A 23,245-nucleotide genomic window follows, 5' to 3' on the forward strand; every position below is an offset into this window, starting at 1 on the left:
CCTACAAGCTAGTCAGTAACTTTTTCAGAAAGTTAGATATGTGGGTTTGTTCCATAGACAGGCCTTTCTGGAGTGATCAGGGACTGTCCTTTGGAATGTCTTGTGCCACGGATGGGTGTGCAGGTGCAGGCAATGCTCCTTGTGGCTGTGCCCCTTCAGACAGTGCACCTGTTGAGTTCTTGCAGTATGTGTGGGAACCAACAGCATGTGGCAAAGAAACAGGCTGTGTGTAGCGAGAGGGAACGGGGACAAAAAAGCCCCAAACAAACCATGCTGCAGCATTTACATTTTGGTCAGCGTTTTTGAGTTGTTAAAGATGTTTAAGAGATACCAATCTTGGAAAAATTAGTGTTTTGCTACTTTCTGTGCAAGCTCCTCCAGGCTTGCTCCTGACTAATGATTGCACAACACTTCATAAAATGTAGATATTATTGCAGGATTTAATTACGCTCCCTGGCTGCCGCTTCTCTCTCAGATTATTTTTTAAAGTGGCCCTTTAATATATAATCATTAGCTATTTAGAAAAGAGCAATAACAGGCTGGCTGGCTAAATATACCACGAGAACCTGTAACTCACATAATGTGTCAAATAGTCCAAATATTTTGTTTGCAATTTGTGTGAGGTTTAAGTGATGGTGTCTTTCCCAAGCTCAAATCTGAGAAAAGTGGAAAGGAGAAAAAACAACGACAACAACAACAAAAAGGGTTTGATTTTTTTCTTTAGTCATGTAAGCACTTAGCTGAAAATCTCTATGGCACAGCCATAAAATATCATGTTATCCTGGTTTGCTTCAGAGACTCTTCTAACACTGCAATGGATGAATGAAAGCAGAAATAGGAACAGAGTTCCTGTTGCAAAGGAGGTAACAGATGGAGCAAAGTATCTAGGCCTTTCTATTTTAGATTTTCTCTTTACCAATACAATGGGACATGCTCCCACCGTGTTCTCCACAGGTTCTGAAAACTTTAATGGGCAACTGAAGATCGCACACTGTTGTAGTTCTGTCAGCACTGCTTAGTTTGCTGTCCATGTCCTGCCAGCTGCTTCCCAGCTCAGTGCCAAAGGAGAAGAGTGCTTCTTGCAGCAGAAGATGCTCACTTAGGGTAATCGTGAGGACTCTTCCTGCACTTGAGGCCTTAACAGAGGTCTTAAGCCTGATGCATGAGTGCAGTACCTTTTGAAGTTCGAGCTCCAGGTGAACTCTGCAAGTGTTTCAGTGTCCAATATAGTTGTTGAAATCCCATTATTTCTCAGGGAACAAGCAGCTGTTGCTGAATGTGCCAGCACTGTAGAGTTTCTGCAGCACCACTGTGTTCTTAACAAGCTTAGCAGGGATGCTGAAAATAATTTTTCTTCCACTAAAGTTAATTTTCAGAAAAGTAATTGTGTTTTATTCTCTAAACAATTGGAAGTGTGTTATATCTAGTATGAAGATGTAGCTATTTAGTAACATGAGAGATTTTCCCTGGTTGCTAAGGTATTGGTGCGAATCTCTTGAGAATCGTTAGGATGAGGAAAAACATCAAAATGCTGAAAATGGAATGCATCAAAATTGTGGATTTATAAACCAAAACCATGAGCTAGAAGGCTGAAAACGAATGCAAATATGGACCCATTCTTGTAAATATAGAAGAAACTCAGACCTCTAGAGAAAAAGCTTGGGAGATGAGTGCAGCATCTATCTGTAGTCATTATGGAATAGTTAGCATGCTGTGAGGAGCCAAGAGGAATTTGTGCTATGGTGTATGTATATTTTACTTGTTCAGTGGTATGTACTTTAAATTAAAATGACCTCATATGAAAAGGCTATTAGTTGCACAGAGCACTTTGAAGATGTGAGGTTGACAAATAGTATCTTGTCAAACATGAATCTAAGGTTTTAATTCAATTTTTTGGGGATAGAAACTGTTACATGTAAAGGCTTTGTTTTCAGTTTTTCTTTCACTTTTGTGTTCTCTTCTGTTAAGTTGGGCTGTGTGGGTAAGAAGTGGGGAAAATGTCTTGAATGTGATCTGTAACCTTATATGAGTTGAAAGTCCTGCGTTCAAAAATTTGTGTTTTTCAGAAATACTGACTTCCCAGAATTGAGAAAGCAGTAGCAATATCATTAGGATAGAAAATTCATCATAGCATCTCACTTTTGTTCAGTGTATTCCAGAGAGTCAGCGCTCATCAGGTGTCACGCTCAATGGCAGTAATGCACCTGAGAGCAGATTCTTGTTTGTCCATCACAAAAAGCCCTAATAAAGACATTGAGGCCCAGCCAGCTTTGCATGCAGTGGTGTGTGCGGAGCGGGAGGTGCTGCAAGCGGTGTGAGAATCCTCTTTGCATTTTGAGGGTCGTGCAGCCTTATGCTTCAGGCTGTTGGCTGGTCACTAGGTGCTGCAGGTAAAGATAGACACCAAAGTGGGGTTGAGAAGCAGGCATGGATTGCACACATCTACATTCGCACTGTTTGCTGGAGCATGCAGTGCTGGGACTGGTGGTGGTCCTGGTGCCTGCTTCTGTGGGCTGCCCCGGTAGGTGGATGTCATCCTGATCCAGTACTGCAAGTGCTGACTAGACTCATTAGTTAAAATCCATTAGTAGATTATAAGATCATCACTGACGTAGCTTTGACTTGCCTGTGCTACTGAATAAGGAGAGCCTACACTTTAAGCACTAAGGAGAGCCTTAAGTGCTACAGAGGAGGAGGATGGCTGGGGAGCGAGTGGATTCTTCTCCCAAGTCCTCTTTTTTTTCTGTGAGCAAAACCATTCCTTTTTTTTCCTAACCTTCTCCCTACATATGTACTTGTCTGCTGCTGTCCTTCACCCTATGAATGTATCCTAGTTTTCAGAAAACTAAGTATGCTCTAGTTTTCAGGGAGTTGCAAACAGCCATGCTTTTGTGGAGTAGTAGTATCATGAACAGCTTTCCCACCTTTCCCTTGTACAGCCTATGGGTATTTTTAACATTACCGAATGTTGGAAGATGTCTGAGTTGTGTCATCTGTGTTACAGTCGAGATTTTAAACAGATAATCAATGGCACAGACGTAGAAAGGTTTTTAACCTCGGAAGACAGAATGATGTGTAGAGCGTTGGCATCCACTGCTTCGTTTTCCTGCTCCAAAAGCAGCTATATGAAATGCTAATAATCTCACTCTGGTTTTTGAATAGACTAGACTTTGAGAGCCTTGAGTATTTTTCCTTTTCCCTTTCAACTGCAATTTTGTTATTGTATTGCTGCCCCCATCTCTGCTAAATATGGCTTTTGAAATGTAAATCATATCATGTTCTCAGAGATGCATATGACACCCTCAGCACTGTTCCTCTTTGCACTTCAAAGAGCTGTGTGGTCACACTTTACATCTCAGCAAAATCGCAATATTTGCCTTCTGAAGATCTCCTTTAATGTGTACAATCAATCCCTGATAATGTGTTTTGGGTTTTTGTTCCCTGGAGTCTCTTAATTTTAATGTTGCTACAGGTCATCGGGAAACATAATCTCTTCTCTTTTAATTTCTCAGTGAGCGTGCCTGAGGGGGGCCAGCACGAGAGAGGAGAGACAATTGAACACCACCATTGGCTGGGACCTGAAAAAATGGTGCTGGAGGAACAGAGGATTAGAACTTAGGTGTAAAAGGAAAATCGAGTCTCGGCAGATGATTTTCTTCATTTCCACATCCACCATGGCCCACATCCTCTGGCTGGCCGGTTGATGGGACTGTCCAACGCTTGCTGCTTGGGTTCGGTGCAGATAGCCCCAGTGCCTACAGAGTGAAAGACCCAGGATCAGGTGGCAATTGGATGGTGCCAAATCCAGGAATAGAAAGAGAAATGGACTCTGACGAGCGAAGATGGAAGTGACTTGACAGCTCCAAGCTCAGCAGTTGTCTCCAATAAGGACAGGTTAAAGTTGGAATCACAAGCTTCGCTGGGAGAGCAGTATGCAGGAAGCTGGTTTTCAGGCCACAAATGCTTTCACAGGTAAGGATTTCTCTTGTAATTAAGCTAGTACTTTTGAGGCAATTTTCTGGAGTTTTGAAAATAAGTTGAATAGCATCTTGTAGTGCTTCCACCTTAAGTAACGTTATAAAACATTTCACTTGATGAGCAGTTCAACTCTGGTATTAACAGTGAATAATATCTTTATTTTCTGTCCCCCTGAAATGGATTGTTATAAGCCTCAGGGAAGTTAAATCTTTGCTTTCCTCATTTCTTCAAGTACTCATTAACAGCTTAACAATGAGTAGCCTCCTGGGTCAGTTGGTCCTATCTCCGTTGTGTAAAATATAGTCTATTAAGTTGCTCTTAGCCTTAACATGGGATTTGGGTGAAGATACAGGATGGAAGTTCTGTCAGGAGGCTTCTCAGAAACATGGCAGCGTTGAGATTTATCACTACAGCCAGAGCATGCCTCGGTGCAGAACTTGCTGCACCTGATAGAGATAGCAAAGGGGGAAGCGGTTTTAAACTAACAGAGGGGAGATGTAGGTTAGATGTTAGGGGGAAATTCCTCACTCAGAAGGCAGTGAGGTGCTGGCACAGCTGCTCAGAGAAGCTGTGGTGCCCCATCCCTGGAGGCACTCAAGGCCAAGTTGGATGGAGCCCTGGGCAGCTGAGCTGCTGGGGGGCAGCTCTGCCCACAGCTGAGGGTTTGGGACTACGTGGGTTTTAAGGTCCCTTCCAACCCAAGCCATTCTGTGATACTGTGCTAAGTTGTGCTTAAACTCCCTCCCCTCATGGCTCAGCTGAGCAGCAAAACCGAAATATTTAAACAATAACTGTTTCAACCTTCTCTAGTACACTTCTGTGTAGATGTATTGGAAATAATGTATTAAGAAAGGATACAAAGGTGGTGGGTCTCCCTGAGAGAAGCTCCCTCTAGTGTAAACTGCCCTGGAACGCACTGCATGTCTTCTGCCTGAAACTGATTTATAATCTGGGAGATGGGAGAAAGCAGGATCTTCTGCTAACCCCCTTCCTGCTTTCCCTCCTCCCCCTCATCATCTGGCCAGCTGAGACTCTGTGAGAAATGGATAGAAAATCGGCTGGATAGTTCTCTTGCTTTAGTGGGCCTAGAGAATGGGTTAATACCAAAATGAAAATAAGTGATGTGTGAGACATATATTTCTCCACATAAAAAATTCTGCTTTCAAACGTTTGCTGGATTATGGCTTGTGTGTGTAGGAATATCATTTTCTGTCTCTGAGTTCCATGCTGTTTGAGTGTTTCACTGCTGCTGGGAGATGTGAAGTGAGGAACCATCGCAGGGCTCTCCTGCCTCTGCTGGACACACAACATGCTCCCACAGCTCCCAGGTGTGATGCTTGGGCACTTTGTGCTTCTTTCTCCTTGCTACTCTGCCAGCCCTCCTCCACCTCATCTTCATCTTCCTGCTACTCTTTTGCTCTCTGCAGAAAGCTTTGCCGTTTAATATCTGTTCCCTCTTCCTGCCATGCCTTCTGCTGCAGCTTGTCTCTCTCTGAAAACTCTGTTACCCTTAACACCATTGTAATGTTATATTATTTTCTTTACAACTTTCAACTCTTCTGCCACAGCATCTACTGTCCCTTAGTGCCTAGAAGGTCAGGTTCTTGGCTTGGATCAGACTGCTAAGGCAGCAGAATGTCAGATTGTTGCTAACCTCATTGCTGCTGCTGGGTAGAAGGGAATGGCAAATAATGAAACTGGTGTCCTTGGAGATCTGGGACAGCAGTCAGGTTGTGGTGACAACCCAGCAAATTCCTACCTCTTCTGGGAACTTTGAGAGCCTGAGCATTGTGCTCTCTCATAAGGAATTGTATTCCTTGGAGCTGCTCTCAGGTAAAGAAATTAAACATTTTGAAATCTTGTTAACTAAATGTGTATTAATTCTTTAGTGCAGTTAAGTTGCACCATGGATTCAGGAGAATTCTAGAAGAAATGAGCAGGAGACCTGTAAAGCAAACAGGTGGAGTTACCGTTGCTTTTATATGAGAAGAAGGCAGAGACTTCCATTTCTTCTAGCTTGAATTGAATTTGCTTTTTGGTGGTCCTTCATGTTCTTTGTTAGATTTCTATAGCGCATCTTGCAGTTTACAGTGGGTAGGTGTGTATTTCTTAGACAAATTCATAGGAGCATGTTACGCTAATGTAAACTCTGAGGTAACAGTGTAGTGCTAGGTGCATGTAGTTCCTGCTCTTGTCCTTGCTGTGCTGCTCCTATTATTGGTATGCTGAGTTAACTGTAGAAGTAAACAGTAGTGGCTAGTGGCAAAGGGGGCATGACCACATGTGGAAGTGAGCTAATTTGTACCAAAAAAGCTGTCGTCCAAAAGCGGTGCAGTGTCAACACTGAATCTAGCTATGCCAAGTGGTTGTAGCTATTGGAACAACTAGGGTAATCATTTTCAATTTACAGCGGAATGTAGTGCTGCTAAAAGAAGCTGTGGAGGACAAGACCTCTGTGTTGTAGCCACCTTTAGAGTGTTTGGAAACACTCATTTCTACCTTTCCTAATATGCTGTGACCTAGGAAGGCTTACTGGTATGGTTAGAAGTTACTTTCATCCTGTCTGTAGTGTTCAGTTTACCGGTACAGATGCCAGAGTTGCTGTTTGTTACAGATGGCTCTTGTTTGATGAGATATACTGTATTTACCATTTATTACTAAACAGCAGTATGTGGTAAAACCCTTTTAACTTTACTGCCTTAATGCTGATTTCAGTGGATTGTGCAAGTATGATAGGTTTGGGATTGCAGAATGTAGAAAAGGCAATGAAAGCGCGTGTAGGCTTGATTAGGAAAGAGATGACTGAGCCTATGATGATAAAAGGCAATTTGAGTGATAGCAATCATGTTCTTCAGAAGATGAGAGAATTTCAGAATGAAAGCAATAGTATGCAAGGACATAAGCTCATAGGACTGACAGGAAAGATTTCTTGGGAAACAAACCTAAAAAACACAAAAAGGCTTACAGTTTTTAAAGGATCTAGCTTTTTCTTTTCTAGTCATAATGAAGAGTTTTAAAAGCACAAATAAAAGGTGTCTTCATTAAAAAAAACAAAAACAAAACAAACAAACAAACATAGCATGATCTGAAAAATGAGAAGGATTTGACCAGAAATTAGATACTGTATGTATTACCAAGGTGAATACAAAAGAGTAGTTGGAGTTTGCAAGGTCCAAATTTGATAGGCCAAGGCACAACAGTGCAGCTGGTAAAATATGTGGTACAAGAAAACATACTATATCCTCAATAGTAATAAGAGGAAGACTGACTTTCTGTACTACTAATAGAGAAGGAAAAGCAAAACTCATGATCTGATGTGTGCAGGTTGGACCAAGTAGTTAATGACTTTTTTTGCATCTTTCTTTGCCAAAAAGGGAGATTGCAATCAGGTGGCAAGAAAAGGAATTCTACTTCTAGACAGGTACGAATTCCAAACAGAACATAACAAAACTGATAATAAGCTAATTAGATGAGATAGGTATTTTAAAAGAAGTGGCAGCTTATTAAATTATCTCTTCAGTACAGTATGAAGTAGCTTGAGTAGTACCTGAGCAATTAGCAGTTCTGGTGGAGAACATTTAGAGGACAGTCAAGGTTCAAAAAAAAAAAACCGAGTTGTGAAGGGCCCAGCAGTGCTTCTACTTGTAAACTTTCCTAGGTTCTCTTTTTCCCCCCTTTGAAGTAGATGGCTAATCTCAGTCTTTGGGGAAAAGATGTCATAATCAAAAAATGAGCTTGTGTGTGTTTTGTTTTTCCAACTAACCCGTCAATGATAATGAGATAAATATATGTAAATTGTTCTCTTCCAGGATGTACCTTGTCAGTTGAACCTAGCTTCTCTGTGAGCAGAGAAAGCATGTCTTGATTTTGAAAGGCTATCACTCTTTCATTAACAGGGTGGCAGTGTGGGCTACAAGGTAGGCACCCACTTGGCTGGAAAGCTATTCTCAGGTTAATTAATAGTGATTCATAGCCAAGCTGGAAGGATATGTCAAGTGTGATTCTGCCCAGGATTGCTTGAAAATATTCAATATTTTAATTAATGACTTAGATGATAGAATCTGCATGCAGAATTTCCAGATGACACCAATGAGGGAGAGGATGTAAACCCTCTCAGCACAAGATTAGAATTCAAAATTAATGCGGTCTATTGAAGAACTGATCTAAAATAAATATGATGCAGTTCATTAAGGACAAGTTCTAAACTGTGGTTGGGCTGGAATAATCAGCTGTGTAAATCAAAATGTAGTATAACTGGTGAGACAGCAGGTCTACAGAAAACAGATGGGCAGTTGCAGGAGACCAGAAAATGGCTGTGAATCAACAATACTATGTCATAAACATTATGCTAGAATATATGGACAAGAGTCTGTGTGGAAGACATGCAAAATAATTTTTCCACTCTGCTTAGCATTTGTGTGGCTGATACACCACTTCTGCTGCGAGCAGCACTCTTTGGGCCTGTTGAAAGCATCCAGGGAAAAGGAAAATTGGCCAGAGCTCTGTACGAAGTGGCGCTTGAGAATAAAAAAAAAAAAAAAAAAAAAGCTCTATTTCAGAGCAGCAATTCTCAGATTCTGAAAGCTGTTTTTCCTTAGGTTTGCATGAAGCAGTGGGCTTTTGTGCTGGGACGCGTCTGACACCCTGAGCTGGATGGCCATGATGAGCGTATGTGTGCAGGGGCTGCAGTGATGTGATGGGTGGGAGACCCGCCTCGCTGGCATGCTTCCTAGCTGCCGTGAAGGGAGCACTTCCTACCAGGGTCTCCCTTGGTGCTGTGCCAGTGCGAGGGTATCGGTGGTGGGGAACAGGAGCAGCCGAGGTCCGTGTTTTAAAATCAGCTCCTTTCACCAGTGTGTGTTTTGAGTGCTGTTGTAGCAGAACAGAGTGATTCTCAAGTCAGCTCTCCGTCACTGGCAAGTGTGTGGCATGGGGAGATCCAGAATAATCAAAGGATAAGGGGAATACTGTAGGGTGAATTAAGAATCAATGGATGAAACATCCTGACCTCACAGGGTCAGCTTAGGTCTATCAGGATTTTACGAGCACCGTCTCAGCATAAGCTCTGACAGACCTGAACTGACTCTTGGGCATTCCTGCCTTGTGACCTTCTGCACTGCTAGAGGGATTATTAGCTCAGGTACTATGGAAACTGGAATAAATAGCAGGAGGTTGCTTTATGCAGTGGGCCCTTGCTCTTCTGTCTAGCACTGACTATTTCTGTCTCCTTATCCTGCTCTGTCATTGCTTCGCATCCTCTCCATCACATCTTTTCCTGTGGAAGTGATTCTACCCTCAAATCTTTCTATAATCCCTTGCAGCCTTATCTCAAGGTCGTTGTCACCAAAGCCTGACCTTGGGCAATATCCAAACAGGCAGAGTTACTCCTAGGAAGAGCCACTTGACCTGGTTGATGCTCCACCAGACCCCACTTTGGCAGAGAAACTGAGTTTGACTTTCGGAGTTCCTCTTGGCCAGAGGAATGCAGCTTGAGGGAATGCCCTCACTTCTCCTCTGTATACCTCTGGCACTGAGGACTTCTGTTGTGTTTCCTGTTCAGGGTTTTGTGCTTTCCCAGCCTCTCACCGCCTCTTCTCCCAGTGTCCAGTTCCCCTCTGTACTGAGACTCCTCCATCATTCCCCTTCTGGGTTTCACTTTAGGATTCCATACCCTTGTGGCCATCTTCCTACTTTTTCCTACTGTCCTTCACCTTCTCTTGTTTCTGGACTTCTTCCACTTCCAGACCAACTCACTACAGATAACCTCCAAGTTTGTCTAAAAGCATCTTCCTCTCTTTTACAGACTCAGCCCTTCTCCTCTTCCTCCTCAGGGGTATCTCTCTCTACCTCATACCTCAGGTGCAGGAAGTTCTGCTGGTTTATGTGGGACCTTTCTTTGCACAAGGTGATGGAAAGCCTGATGCTTCATTTGGCTCCTTTCTCTCTTTGCCTGTTGAGCTTAACTGGTGATATATTGGGTGAAGATGTCTGGCCTAGGAATTATGGTTCCAGAATAGGGAGGCTCCTTGGAAGGATTGCACAGGAGACTGGAAAAATTGCTCCAGCAGATTGCATATGCTTCAGTTGGCCATTATTTGTTCAGAGATTAAAAGAGTGAGGGAAGATGTGATAACCATTCAAAAATATATGGAAATTTCATGTAAAGAGGAAGATAATAAAATCTGTTTTTCGGTTTTGTGAGGATAGACAAGCTTGCTATAGTGGGGAGACGTAGGTTAGACATTAGGAAAGTCTTTGTAATGGTAAGAGTAGTTAAAAACTGCAGTTGATTGCCTAGGGAGATTGCAAAGTCTCCGTCACTGAAGGTTTTTAAGAACAAGTTAGACTAATATCTGTCAGGAATGGTTTATGTATGGTTGATCTTGCCCTGGGGCAAGGGGATGGACTTCATGAGAGCACTTCCAGCCTTACTTTCCTGTGATTCTATTATTGCTGCTTCCCTGGATAATGAATGTACGTACATTTCATACGTTACTAATCCACCTGCACTACCCTGTGTTCTCTGTGCTAAAGTAGATTCTCTTGGAATAATTGATAACAGATGGATTAAGTGTCTTATGTATTTAAAGTCTACACTCTTTGTGCTGGAGTATTTCCCCATAGCATTTATTCTAGCCTGCCCCAGCTTTCACTGTAACTTTATTCTTTAAGCATCTTATTGGGAAGGCATCGCTTATGTTTCTGTATCTGTGTAATGAGTATAGAAGCATTTACATGTTTTAGAAATGCTGCATCCATTTTTCTGCTTGCAAGCATTGTAAGAAAAGTTTTCTACAACTCTTAGAGGGTAAATGTATAGAAAAGGTAATTGATAAGAATAATAAAAATAGGCTGAAACCAAAGCAACCTTCATTGGAGGTTGTTTTCTTTCTAATGAATAAACCTGTGGATGATTTGCTTGTCATAAAATGTGTAACTGGTAGATCTGATGCTAAGGGTGGTCTTCTTCCTCCAAATTCTAATTGAAACTCAGTGTAAAACAGAAAAGCAGGTTTGAAATGTCTTCTAATAAGTATACAACGTAATTAATATTAAAAGCAGCTGAAAACTCATTTACGCTTTAACGTCTACCGCATTGCTGCTGTCATTATTTGCATGATTTCCAATTGCAGATGAACATCTAAAGAATACAACTTGAATACATAGCTGAGCATTCTTACTCCCTTCTGTTGCGGTTTTGTTTCCTGCTGCCTCTTGAAGCTGGTCTGACCTTCCTGTGTTCTCTGCAGTTTTTTGACAAATGCGTTCTTTATGAATTTTCAAGGTTACTGTGTCACACATGGACAGCTCTTAGTGTCTTGTAGATCTTGGGAGGAACAGATTGCTTTTTGCAATGCCCCTTACTCAGCACACCGATAGTAACAGATCGTATTCGGTTGTAGTCTCTTAGACATTTTCTTAAGAGCGTGCACTTTTTGGAGCACAGATAGTATTCTCAGCAAAAATACGTGGAAGGAGATACAGTCTGTCTTGAGGAGTTGGTTATCCAAACATGTTACACTCAGAAGGATTCAGTCAAACTGTTTTAAGTGTAATAATGAATAGCTCAGAAATCTCCTTTTCAGCATTAAATGCTTCAATGAAATTACTGGTGACTGAGAAACTGAAAGCCGGTTCAAGAATGGCGGCGCCACGTGGGAGCAATAGCTTTCAATCAAAGCTTAGTTCTCCTGCGATCCCTACAGCAGCTGACTAGAGCAGCAGCGCTTTTTGCTTTAGGTCACTTTTTTGAATCCTTTAATTTCCAGTCTGAATACAGTCTTGGCTATAAATGTGTGATCTGTTTCTCCTTATAATGGTTAGTCCATAGTGCAAATGAAAAGCCTGTGAGTGGTGCAGACCAGGCAAAAAGCAGGCTGGAATTTAGAGGAACGTGGCAAGTGGGCAAGTGCTATTATTTGATGAAGTGTACTGCTGGAAATGGCAAATTCTTCCTGAAGTCGTGGGAGAGAATGCTCCAACATTTTCTTGGAGGATGTTGAATCCTCATGTTTGATATCCATTTTTGGAAGATGATATTCAAAGCCAGAGCATGTTGCTTATTCTTTGAAAATGTCCATCTGCCATTTCTCATTTCTAATAGCATGTGTCACGGTGCCTTCACATGGTATACAACTTAATCAGCCAAATGGCCCACTGCAGACTGAATATGACAATAAATTGAACTGTGAACACGCTGCGTTTCAGTACTGAGTCATAATAAAGCGGCAGACTTTTTCAATGGAGAAAATGAATGCATAGTCCCTCAAGTGAAAAATGGAAAATAAAAAGGTATGAAAACTGATTGTTGAATTGGCAGTTTGTTTCCTGTTCACTCGTTCTATTTAAATTGGTAGCATTGATTTTTTTTTTTTTTTTTTTTAAATTTTAATTTTTATTTTTGAAAGAGGGAATATGAAGTGTGAGCTCTACTCCTGGCTAGCTGAGGCCGTTTGAAATCACAGAAGCATTAAGGTTGAAAAAGACCACTAAGATCACCAAGTCCAACCATCCACCCATCCCCACCATGCCCACTGACCCAAGCTTCTCAGTGTCACATCTAATGCCTTGGCAAGGCTGCTGGTGTGGTGCAGAAAACAAGCCCTTTGCTGCTTCTCAAGGTACCAGAAGAATGAAGTCAGAAAGTTTTACTCTTATTTAATAAAATAGCTCGGAGTCCTCTGGCATAACCTAACCCATTGGTGTTTTTCAGTCACTCTTCTGCTCAAATCTGCAGTGGGGAGTTCTCTTTCTGCTGCTGGCACTCTGCTACAGAGGCAGGATGATGACATTCCCTATCTCCATTGCCTAAAAGTAAGGTTTTCTTGTTTTCTTTCTCCAGGAGAGGGGTGACGAGGCAGAGCCCCCAGAGATTTCAGTGTGGGGTGCGGTCCTGCAGGGGGAGCTCAGTGTCGTGTGCTGGAAGAGGAGGAGGTCAGAGGAGAGAGGCTGGGCTGGTGTCCAGCCCCAGCAGGACTGCAGGGGAAACAGCATGGAAATGCCTGTCATTGCATTAAACCAGAGCTGTTGTCAGGCTGTTGAAGGACTTGACTGCATCCTTTTGGAGGCTGAGGAGGTGCAGTGGCTGAACGGAAACAGGAACAATATTAGTCCAAACTCCCTATTTACATAAATGTGATGTGGGTTTTTTCCAACCGCTCTGTGCCAGACAGTGTTGTTCTGAGTGAATAACACGAGGCTAAGTTTTGATCTGATGTTTTTTGTACTGTTGAGCTGGCTCTTTGTCTTGCTAGAATATCAATTTTCAGTTAGAATAAAATAGATAGTATGAATTAATGTTATGATTCTCTGTTGTAGTCTGCAGCAGTACCTCTACGAATCAGTCCTTACAGAACAAAGAGGTATGAGTAAGCCTAAATGTAGTGAAAAAGCCTAAAAGCTTTTGAGGCAAAGGCAACACCATATATAAAGTGTCAAATGTCGCATTTACTTCTCTAATATTTAATCCCTTTAACTTTTCAGGAGAATAGGCCAAGATGCATGGGGATTCACTTATTTGCCAGATCTTTTTGCTTGTTGGTTGCTTTGTTTTTTGTTCAGAGCAAAGCTTCTTGCTGGGAGGACAGAGCCCTTCCTGTGAGCCTTTCTATGGATGCTCAAGTCCCTGCACCTCCTGTCCTGGGGCAGGGCTTGCCCCACAAAGCACTCCTTGGTGGAGCGACCAGATCCACTCATGCACACACCCCAGACTCTGCTTCTCTGATGTTTTTTCCTTAGGGGCTGCCCATCCCCTGCACCAAAGTCTTTCCAGAGGGCTGCACCCACCCTTTTTAATTTCAACTCGGCGCTCACCAACAGCAAATAAGGAAAATGTTAAGTTTCTAGTGGGATCACTACTTGCTGATAGGGTGCAGCCTTCAAGGCATACCACCCAAAGATAATCTTTTCCCTGAAGAGAATGTGATGCAATGCTCTGATATAGCTATAAAAACACCACTCCTTTCTGAGACTGACCTTTTCCAAAGCACTGGTCATGCAAGACTTGAAACTTACTGGTTTCTGAACAAAGAGAGGGCTTTGGGCAGATGGGCTTTAACAACATCTGCAGCCCAGCAACTTGGGTTTTGGTTCTCAAACCAAATTCCGCTAGATGATATTTACAGGTCCTCTCCAACTCAAACAGTTCTATGATTCTTATCATCTTCCAGTCCTTTTTGTTTGGCATCCTGCTTTCATTTGACTGTAAAACTTAGGCAGTAGTTTGGGCAGTTGTATCTCCGAGTGTTCTTTGAAAAACATCAGGACGTGTTTTCCAGGTTGAAGCTGTTATGTCTCTGTGTGTGGGTGGCATAAGCTGGCACTCTCCCTGTTGTTCATAACTATGGGTCCATTTCCACTGTGTATCTCATGATGAGCGTAACAGTCTGGGGCACCAGCTGGACCAGTGAGCAGAACCAGCTAAAAAAACCTATTTCTATCCTTTCTGCCTCTCCAAAAAGGGGGGGGGGGGGGGGGGGGGAAGAGAAAACAGCAAGCAAGCTGGTTGCACAGTTGTTGGTGATGGCAGAAGAAGGCAGAACTGGCCATTCTAGCAGCAGGTTGCCATTAGATTGTTTTAACTGGACTGTGAAACTGTGTCATTAATCTCCAGTCTATGCTGTTGCAACTGCCTTCATATCCTGAGGGCTTAGAAATGTAAAACATTTTAAATTAGTAATTTAGAGTAGATTCTTCAGTTTGCTAGGAGCCATTTTCTGCTGTATAGGCTTAAGAACAGGTGATGTAAAAATGATCCTTTTACAGAGGTGGTGCTTGATAACAGAAAGCTGGTGAAGCCTGACTGCTTGTGGTGGTTCAGCCCTGCAGCAGCTCAGCACCACCCAGATGCTGGCTCACTCCCCATCCTCCCACAGGGATAGGGGAGAGAGTAAAAAGAAAGGAAGCAGCAGAACTTATGATGAGAGATAAAGACTGTTTACTAGGAAAAGTGAAATAACAGTAATGATAATATAAAAAATATATACATATATTAACTAAGCAAGTAATGTACGAGCAATTGCTCACCACCTGCTGATTGATGCCCACCCATTCCCTGAGCAGCGGCTGCCTCCCAGCCATGTCCCCTCTGCTGGCAGGACAATACAAGAAGCTGAAAAACTGAAATGTCCTTGGCTCCATATAGCACTGCTCAGCAAAAATCAAAACATCGGTGTGTTATCAATGTTGTTTTTCTTCTAAAGCCAAAACATAGCATCATACCAGACACTGTGAAGTAAATCAACTCTTTCCCATCTGAAACCAGGTCAGTACTTCTTTTCACCCTTGCCCCATATGCCTGAAATGAATAGCATTGATGGTGTTAGTGGGGTAAGTGTGGTCAAAAGTGCCGGGTCCCTCTCTTGTGTTTGGTCCTTGCTGGGCATCTTGCTACCTTGTTTTGGCCAATTGGCTGTGAATCAGAAGTTCCAGGCTGCAGTAGAGGATTGAGGCTGGAATACAAACCAGCACCCTCTCATGAAATTATTTTGGTGCTAAACCTACACAGCCTGCCCTAATGTTAATCTGAACTATAAATAATAACATTTCTACCTTTTCCAATAAAGTTCTGGGCCGTTCAGTACACCCTTTGGCATGGGGAGTACAGCAGAGGTCATACAATAGTCAATTTTCACGTAAATGTTGATTTGCTGTTCACATTAGAAAGCTTTCATGGCAAGAAAGGGGAAGGATTCCCATGCATGTTCATGTCTCTCCTTTGTATAACATGGATGCTCTTAGACCTCCCAGTTCAAGCCAAGATTCTTCGTGGATCCTCCCACTGGGATTCAGAGCTCTTGCCGGCAGGGAAGTCTCAGATTATCAGTTTTATATTTAGCATTTTACTCTAATTCAAGCCTTAGGCCAAAGACATCCCCTGCAGATGATGCTGCCATGGTCCTAGTTGTAGGTATTGATTGCCTTAATGCAGTGAGACTAACATTATACGTACAGAAGGACATACATAGGAGAACAGGTGTGATACTGTGAAGAACAGATTGAGCAATAGGTCTTTGATATGTTGTGGGGTTTGATTTTACTTCTTAAAATTGCGTGTTCTGTTTTGGGCTCTTCTGGAAACGTTTCTTTGTCCTTAGTGCTCTTGCTTTCTTTTCTAGAAAGTCATTCCCTTTTGAGCTAAGGACAAGAATAGAGAAGGCTTTTTTGAAGGAGTGGAGTTAAGAGTTAAGACTGATGAAAGCAGCCCCAAAGAATCCTGCTTTACAGCCCGCATGCCAGCAGCATCTTTGGTCCATGCTTCTGAGGATGTTTCTTCTGCTGTCAGTGAAGTGGTAAAGTGGTTTAATTCAGTGGCATTTGATGGCCAATGCCACTGTATTGTAGGTGTGTGCATACTGAGGTAGGGAGAGGAGTGCGCTGACCCGGAACAAGTTAGCAACTCCAGAAAAACCTGGAAGGCTTGTTTGGGTCTGAATTGTTCAAGAATTGTCTATATATCCTGCAGGCTTAGACTGTAGAAATGAGTAATTTATACTGGCTGAGGACAAATTCACAGCCTGGCTGTGTATTCAGTCAGTCCATGATTTAAAGGAAAAAATTGGAGTTTGTGCATGACTCTCTCTTTTCCCCCTTTCTGAGCTTTATTATACTTGATTTGTTTATCTCAAAAGAAATATTCTGTACAGATATCTGCTTCCAGTTGCTCAGAGCAAGAATTCAAAGAGACGCATGACCTGCCATGACAGTGCAAGAGTAAATTCAACAAAACTTCACAATTCTTAGCTGAGGATGTAGGTGGCATCTATGAACAAAAGAAAGATTTTTTTTTTTATTTCCATAGAGAACATGACTTTTGTGCTCAAATCAGTGCTGTTTATAGAAGGAATTGTAGAGTTTATGTTTAATAAAAGGAACAGGCGTTAGCTCCAACAATAATGGCAACAAGTATGATGCACAAAGATGTTTTTATTCAGTGTCTTCTTTAGTGTATGTATGGAAAAAGTGACATGGCATTGACTTAGTGGCTTTTGTGCAATCTCTCAAGTATGTCGCTGTTTTAAAAGCATCTTATTCTGCTTCTCAAACAAGTTAATGTTCTCACACATATGGCTCCTGCTGGTAATGCTCAGTGTTGCAATAACACCAAAGCCTTAAATGGAGATGAGAACCCTGCTGTGCTAAAACAGGGGAAGTCAGCCCATTTTAAAATCTCAAAATCATAAAGGGGGAAAAAAAAAAAAAGCAAACTAGAAACAGAGAGGAATAGTTATTGCTGTCCTCCATTTACAGATAGCCAACTAAGGCATAGAATGAAATATTTATGTGGAGTGATCTAGAAAGCATGGCAGACCTAAGAACTAAAAGCTACAGCCTCTGAACCTAGCATGAAGGGTGAGATTATAACCACAAGTGCTAATTTATTCATTTTTATTTTCAAGTCAGAGTTTATTTAGCTCACCCTTTTCTTGTATTTCCTCTGTTGCATCTTTATTTTCTTTACTCACTGCCTGAGAAGTGTAAGTCAGTAGGATGTCGTGTGGAAACTGAAGGCTTTCTTTATGCCAGCACTACTGGAAAGAATCTCTCTGAAGAAGAATTACAGCTACCCATAAAATCTGTGCCACAATCAGCCATTCTTCTCTACAGGTATTAATTGTACATTGGGAAAAAGGAAGTAGTGAGGTACAGAACTGCTTAAAGAATACAGCATATTACTTAAGGTTTTAAAAAATCTGTTGCTGAATTGCCAACTAGAGAGTAGGATTATTGAAATATGGGGGAACAGAACAAAACACAGTGAGCTGAATACAAATAGAGCTGCCCATACTAGTTTCACTCCTTCTTTAAGGATCTTGAAATGCAAACTATGATTTTGGTTAATGTGGGGCAGGCAGGCCCATTGCTTTGTTACTTAATACGCAGATCTTATGACACCATGCAAGTCTTATTTTGAAGAGCTTCAAAAATGCCTTGTTTTTACATGACGTGCTTTCTCTGATGTGAAAAGGGTTTGTTGAGAGATCATATTTCTTAACAAATAATCAGTTTGGAAAGCAAACATGTGAGATATTGATACCCACAAATATTTGAGCCCTTCACTTCCAGGAAATTTTTAGATGTATGTTCAAGGTCCTGCGGTTTGCTTAGGGCCATCTTCTGCTGCTTAAACAAAACAGCATTAAAACCAGTCATGGACAGGCAGTGGGGAGAGAATTCTCATGAAAAAGGTTGTGACTGTCACCTGGAAACACTGTGGGAAGAGATGGAAGAAGAATGTCAAAGACAGCCTGAATTGTGGTTGTGTGTTTCAAGGTAAAGCCTTGTAGAGGACTCTTTGGTCCCAAAGATAAAATTAGATGTGAATACGGTGGTTGACATGTTTGTTTTAATGGAGATTTCTGTCATTACTACCACAATGAAAGCTCTGCCATCAGTGGGTTAGATAAACCTGAGTAAAGGGAACAAACTCTGGAAATCTTGTCCTTAACCTGCCAGTCTTGAAACAGTTTAAACTGGGAAAGAGCCATGATTATTTTCAGAAGAATATCATAGCCTATTCTTACTTTTCTTAAACATGGGGCCACTGTCTAAAACTTGGATCAGTTTGACACTGCATAGACATTATATGATGCCGAGAAAGCAGTTCTTAGATATTTGGAAATAAACTCAATGTGCTTCCATTTTTCCTTCCTCTCCTTTTTGCTGTTTTTTCCATGCGTTTACTCCCAAGCTTTCTGTACTTGTTATACAGTAATAATAATTCTCTATATCTCAATTTTATTCTTGAAGAAAATAGATCAATCATACAGTGCTGCGCTGTCTGGGTTACAGCTAATGGTCATAGCTGTTAACCTCATATGTTCTTTTATCTGCATGGTAATTATGAATCATTAAATTGAGTGGAACAGTAATCCTTCAGTTATTAAAGTAGAAGTCATTTAACAAAGGCACTTAAAGTGATAACTTAAAAAATGTTATTTTATTGATGAGCTTTGTGCTATATTGTCAATATCTTAACAGTCCTATAAGAGTTTAAAAATACACAACTTAAACAGAGAGTAATATATGTATTTGCAGACCTTGCTGCAGCAAGCATGCCTTTATAGAATGGTACTCTAAAGACTATTCATTAGATATTCTTTTTAATGAAGCACAAGGTAGGTAGTCTTCGTATAAATGGAACAAGGAGTCCCACTTTAATAAGGCTTGGGCAGCTAAGGACACTTAGTTTTGTTAAAAGTGTCTACTGGAAAACACAAAATTTGAGTATGTCCAGTTCATTTAGAAAAGGATATTTCAAATCTCATAATTTTAAAAAGAATCAGATATGCCTTTAGTACAAAGTGAGTATGTGTTACTGCTAAGGTCCACTATGAAACATTTGTATTTTCTCACCACTGTACAAGTGTTCAGATGTGCTGATGCTGCGCTCACCTGCCGTCGTTGTCTTTGACGATTCCTTTGATAATGGTAGCCCTGCTGAAAAGGACTTAGGGAATTCCTGATTGATGAAAAACTGAAAGTGAGCCAGCAGTGTGCTCTTGCAGCCCAGAATGCCAGTGGTATCCTGGGTTCCATCAGAAAAGGAGTGGCCAGCAGGGCAAGGGAGGTGATTGTCTTCCTCTGCTTTGCCCTTGTGAGGCCCCATCTGGAGTACTGTGTCCAAGTCTGGGTCTCTCAATGCAGGAAAGCTCAACAGAGGGGGGCCACAAATATGACTGGAGACATGGAGCATCTCTACTATGAATATAGGCTGAGGAAACTAGGCTTGTTCAGCCTGGAAAAGAGAAGGCTGTGGACTTCATTTTGACCTTCCGATATTTATAAACATTAGGTAAATCAACTTTTTACAGCAGTAGATAGTGATATCACAAGGGGGAATGGTTTTAAACTAAAGGAGGGGAGATTTAGATCGGATGTCAGGGGGAAGTTTTTTAGTGAGAGAGTGGTGAGGTGCTGGAACAGGCTTCCCTGTGAGGCTGTGGATGCCCCATCTCTGGAGGTGTTTAAGGCCAGGTTGGATGGGGCTCTAGATAATCTGATCTAGTACTTGATCTAGCGGCTGGCAGCCCTGCCTGTAGTGGGGGGGTTGGAACTCGATGATCCTGGAGGTAGGTCCCTTTCAACCTAAGCCATTCTGTGATTCCAAATGACTGAATTATGTGCTGTGAAATGAGATAACTCTCTCCTTTCTTTTCCTGCCTCATTACTTTCAGATTATTCTGCAACTTTGCTGAAAGTAATACTGTTGGTGGTTTTTTTTTTTTTTTTTTTTTTTAATGTGGTCAAATTTTACTAGAGAAGTAGCCTTCATAAGGATTTGCACTGGTTATAAAGTATCATTGGATTTATGTATTTCAGAGTTCGTTTGTTAAGGAGAATTAAGGAGATACGAAGCTTCGTTCTTAAAATAGATTAAATTTAATATTAGAATAAGATATTTTAAAAATGTGGAGAAAGACATAAAGCAAACAAAGGCTAAAATAAAACTGACCAGAAAAGCTATGATGATTTTCAGATTGAAGATATGAGTGAACTTTTTTTTCTTAGTCTCCAAGTCATTTTGCTGGAAAAGACATGATTTTAGATTTTACTTTCTATGGCAAAGTAGTTAGAGTTTGGAATGATTGCTTTCCTAATTGCGCTGCCTCTGCTCTTGACCTACCTGGTGTAGGTGGCATGAAGAGTAAATTATGTATGATTTGGAGTTCAGGTATTTATATTGGAAGGTGCATGGATGTATAGTGTGTCAAATGCAATGTTTATCTTCAGATTTATTCTGTTGGAACCTTATTGATAAGTATTTGGAGATTGTTTCCTTTGGTGACTTATGGTGACATGGGAAGGCATTGTGTCTCTGCTCGTGGGTAGTCTTGTTACTGACATGAGCTGTTCCACTTGCTATGAATTATTTGATGTTGGGCCATGCATCTCTGCATTAGCAATTTCTACAAGACAGAGATTATAGGGAGTGGTAGTTTCTTTCATTAGTCCATCTGGTTTAGTTGGAAAACACAGACAAGCTGTATGTATTGCAGCCCCTCCTTCAGCTCCCTGAAGGACGTGTCTGTGTGCTTGGAATGCTGTCTGTTTTTTCCACTTTTATCAGCTGATCAATTAAAAGATAACTTGTTTCTTTTTAAAGCTTGCATTGATTAAACTGCCACATCTACAGTAAACCACAATATCGTAATTTCAGCCTTTGCTATTCAGGACACACACTCTTATTTTCTTAGCTGAGTTAAAGTTTCTTTCCACCATTTCCCTTTGTGACAAGTTCTCCCTTCATGTTTTCAAGGCAGAGTTGTCCTTTCTCACTCTGGGTATAGCCAGAAGGGCAGACTGTTCTACCTAAGCTCAAATCAGACTGTTCAGTAAACCCGATGAAGCAGTTGAGCCTGTGATTTGCTTTTCTGCTGCTTCTGTTCACATCTCCATGGATTTCACTGCAGACCTTATTGGTAGCCAAAGTATTTATTTTGTGGCCTGTCATATGCAATTCAAATGATCAATTTAAATCTTGGTTTCATACTCCTCAGTCAAATCATCCTGGCTTCAGGGGCACAGACTACAGCTTTGCATCCTCGCAAGAGAATTCTCCCAAAGCGGGTAATTCAATTTCTTCATTGTAGTTCTTGCAGTTTTCTGTCAGTTTGAATGTTCTGCCTTCCTCCTGATGGCTCTTCTCAGAGCTCTGTGTACTCTCCACTAGTAGCTTCTGCACAGGAATGTTTTTGGGACTAATGGTGACACAATCAATACACAGAAGATAACGAGGTATTGGTCTGCTTATAACTGCCCTGTGTCTCTACCACTTTCCCACCTCTTTCTGATAACATGTCCAGGAAAGCGCCTCTCAATAAGAATTATTGTCTGTGCTCAGGGGTTGTGGTCCAGTTGGTACCCTGAGAACACTGAGAAAGCTTTACAGCTTTCTGCCTGTTACCCTGAGGGATCAGAAGAGGCCTTTCTTGGAAACCATGATGTCCCCTTGTGTACAGCTCACTGCTTGAAACAGAGACTGGCTTCTGTTAGGGAGTAGTAGAAGGGCTCTGACGGTCCTTCTGCCAGGGCTTGACCAAGCTGACTGTAGTGGGGTCTGTGGTAGAGCCTCGCTAAGGAATAAATGGTTGGAATATACCTTCTGCCACTGTGTGGGCTGCTGTGTACGTTGTAAGTTGCACCACACAGTAGAGGAGACCAAGAGTCATTTTTTTTGAAGGCCACTGTTTCTCTTCCTGTGGGAATGGTGATCCTCATTATAAAAGTACATTAGCTTCAGTTAGAAACCTTCTGTCATTAGACTATCTAAAGGGACTCTACTTGCACCATAAAATGCTTCCCCGTGATGGGTAGCAAGATGTGCAATTACTTGTGTTTGTGAAGGATGAACAGAAAGGTAGCAAGAAATGTATAATTACTGATAAGGAATTTAAATGGGTTAGGAATCTTGAAATCTTGTCTGGGTTCCAACTACTGTGTTACAATCACTCATGTATTCTGATTTTATAGTTAATCTACGGAGAACTGGCAAGAGCCATTATATAAGGGATTTGTTTTGCATCTGCTTGAGCACATTTTGCAGATTCAGCAGTGCTCCATGAGACTAACTTTTCCTTAGAAGAGGGGAAAAAAAGTTGCTACAGTAACTTTTTTCATTTTGTATTAAACTAGTAACCTGGAAGCTTGTAACATTTTCTGAAATGAGAGTTTTAAGACAGTATTTTCTACATTCATGAAGTGCCTATAAAAAGCCTAGAGGTATCAATTTTAAGGGAGAATTGACTAAGGTGCAAAGTGCACATAAGTTGAAAACTTCTACGAATGTATTAGAAACTTCAGGATTACGTTCCAGGGTAATTTCCCATCTTATGATTTGTTACCTTGCTAAGTAACATTGTTAGTATCAATGATAGACCTTTCATCCACTGCAGTGTATCGTTTTCATGCTGAATGCAATGGAGCTGGTTTCTATATTGAATTTTATGTAGTGGGTATTACTTCTGTGATGGCAGTCAGAAGTCAACTAGAGTCAGCTATGGTAATTTAACAACTCAGGCACAAAATCTGATTTTTCCCTTTGCGATATAGATGGAAATAAATTTTGTTGTGAATATTTTAAAGGTTGGTTTAATTTTAATTCTGAAAGATCAGTGTCTGTTGACTGTCTGTGATGACAAAGAAATTAAAAGTGCCCGTGAAGCTCATTTTCAGAAGCCTGCTGGTACTGCCATCTAAACTTATGACTTGATCAATATTTGTTCAGTCTGAAAATTTTGTTGCTGTAAGTAAGGGTATTTTCTGCAGG

At 41.3% G+C, this 23,245-nt stretch overlaps 1 protein-coding gene across 3 annotated transcripts in view; it reads left to right on the plus strand.

The window, feature by feature from the left end:
• Positions 1–3,932: 3,932 nt before the first annotated feature.
• The window catches only part of LDLRAD4 (low density lipoprotein receptor class A domain containing 4), a gene marked incomplete at both ends in the record, with an annotated part of 167,114 nt that continues 147,801 nt past the window's right edge, over positions 3,933–23,245 (plus strand). For all 3 annotated transcript variants that reach the window (XM_079533305.1, XM_079533306.1, XM_079533307.1), the window contains one exon: positions 3,933–3,972. In XM_079533305.1, the coding sequence (XP_079389431.1) occupies positions 3,933–3,972 (40 nt within the window). The remainder of the gene's footprint in view (positions 3,973–23,245) is intronic.

This window comes from Tetrao urogallus (genome assembly GCF_951394365.1).
Source record: "Tetrao urogallus genome assembly, chromosome: 3".
Lineage (NCBI taxonomy): Eukaryota > Metazoa > Chordata > Aves > Galliformes > Phasianidae > Tetrao > Tetrao urogallus.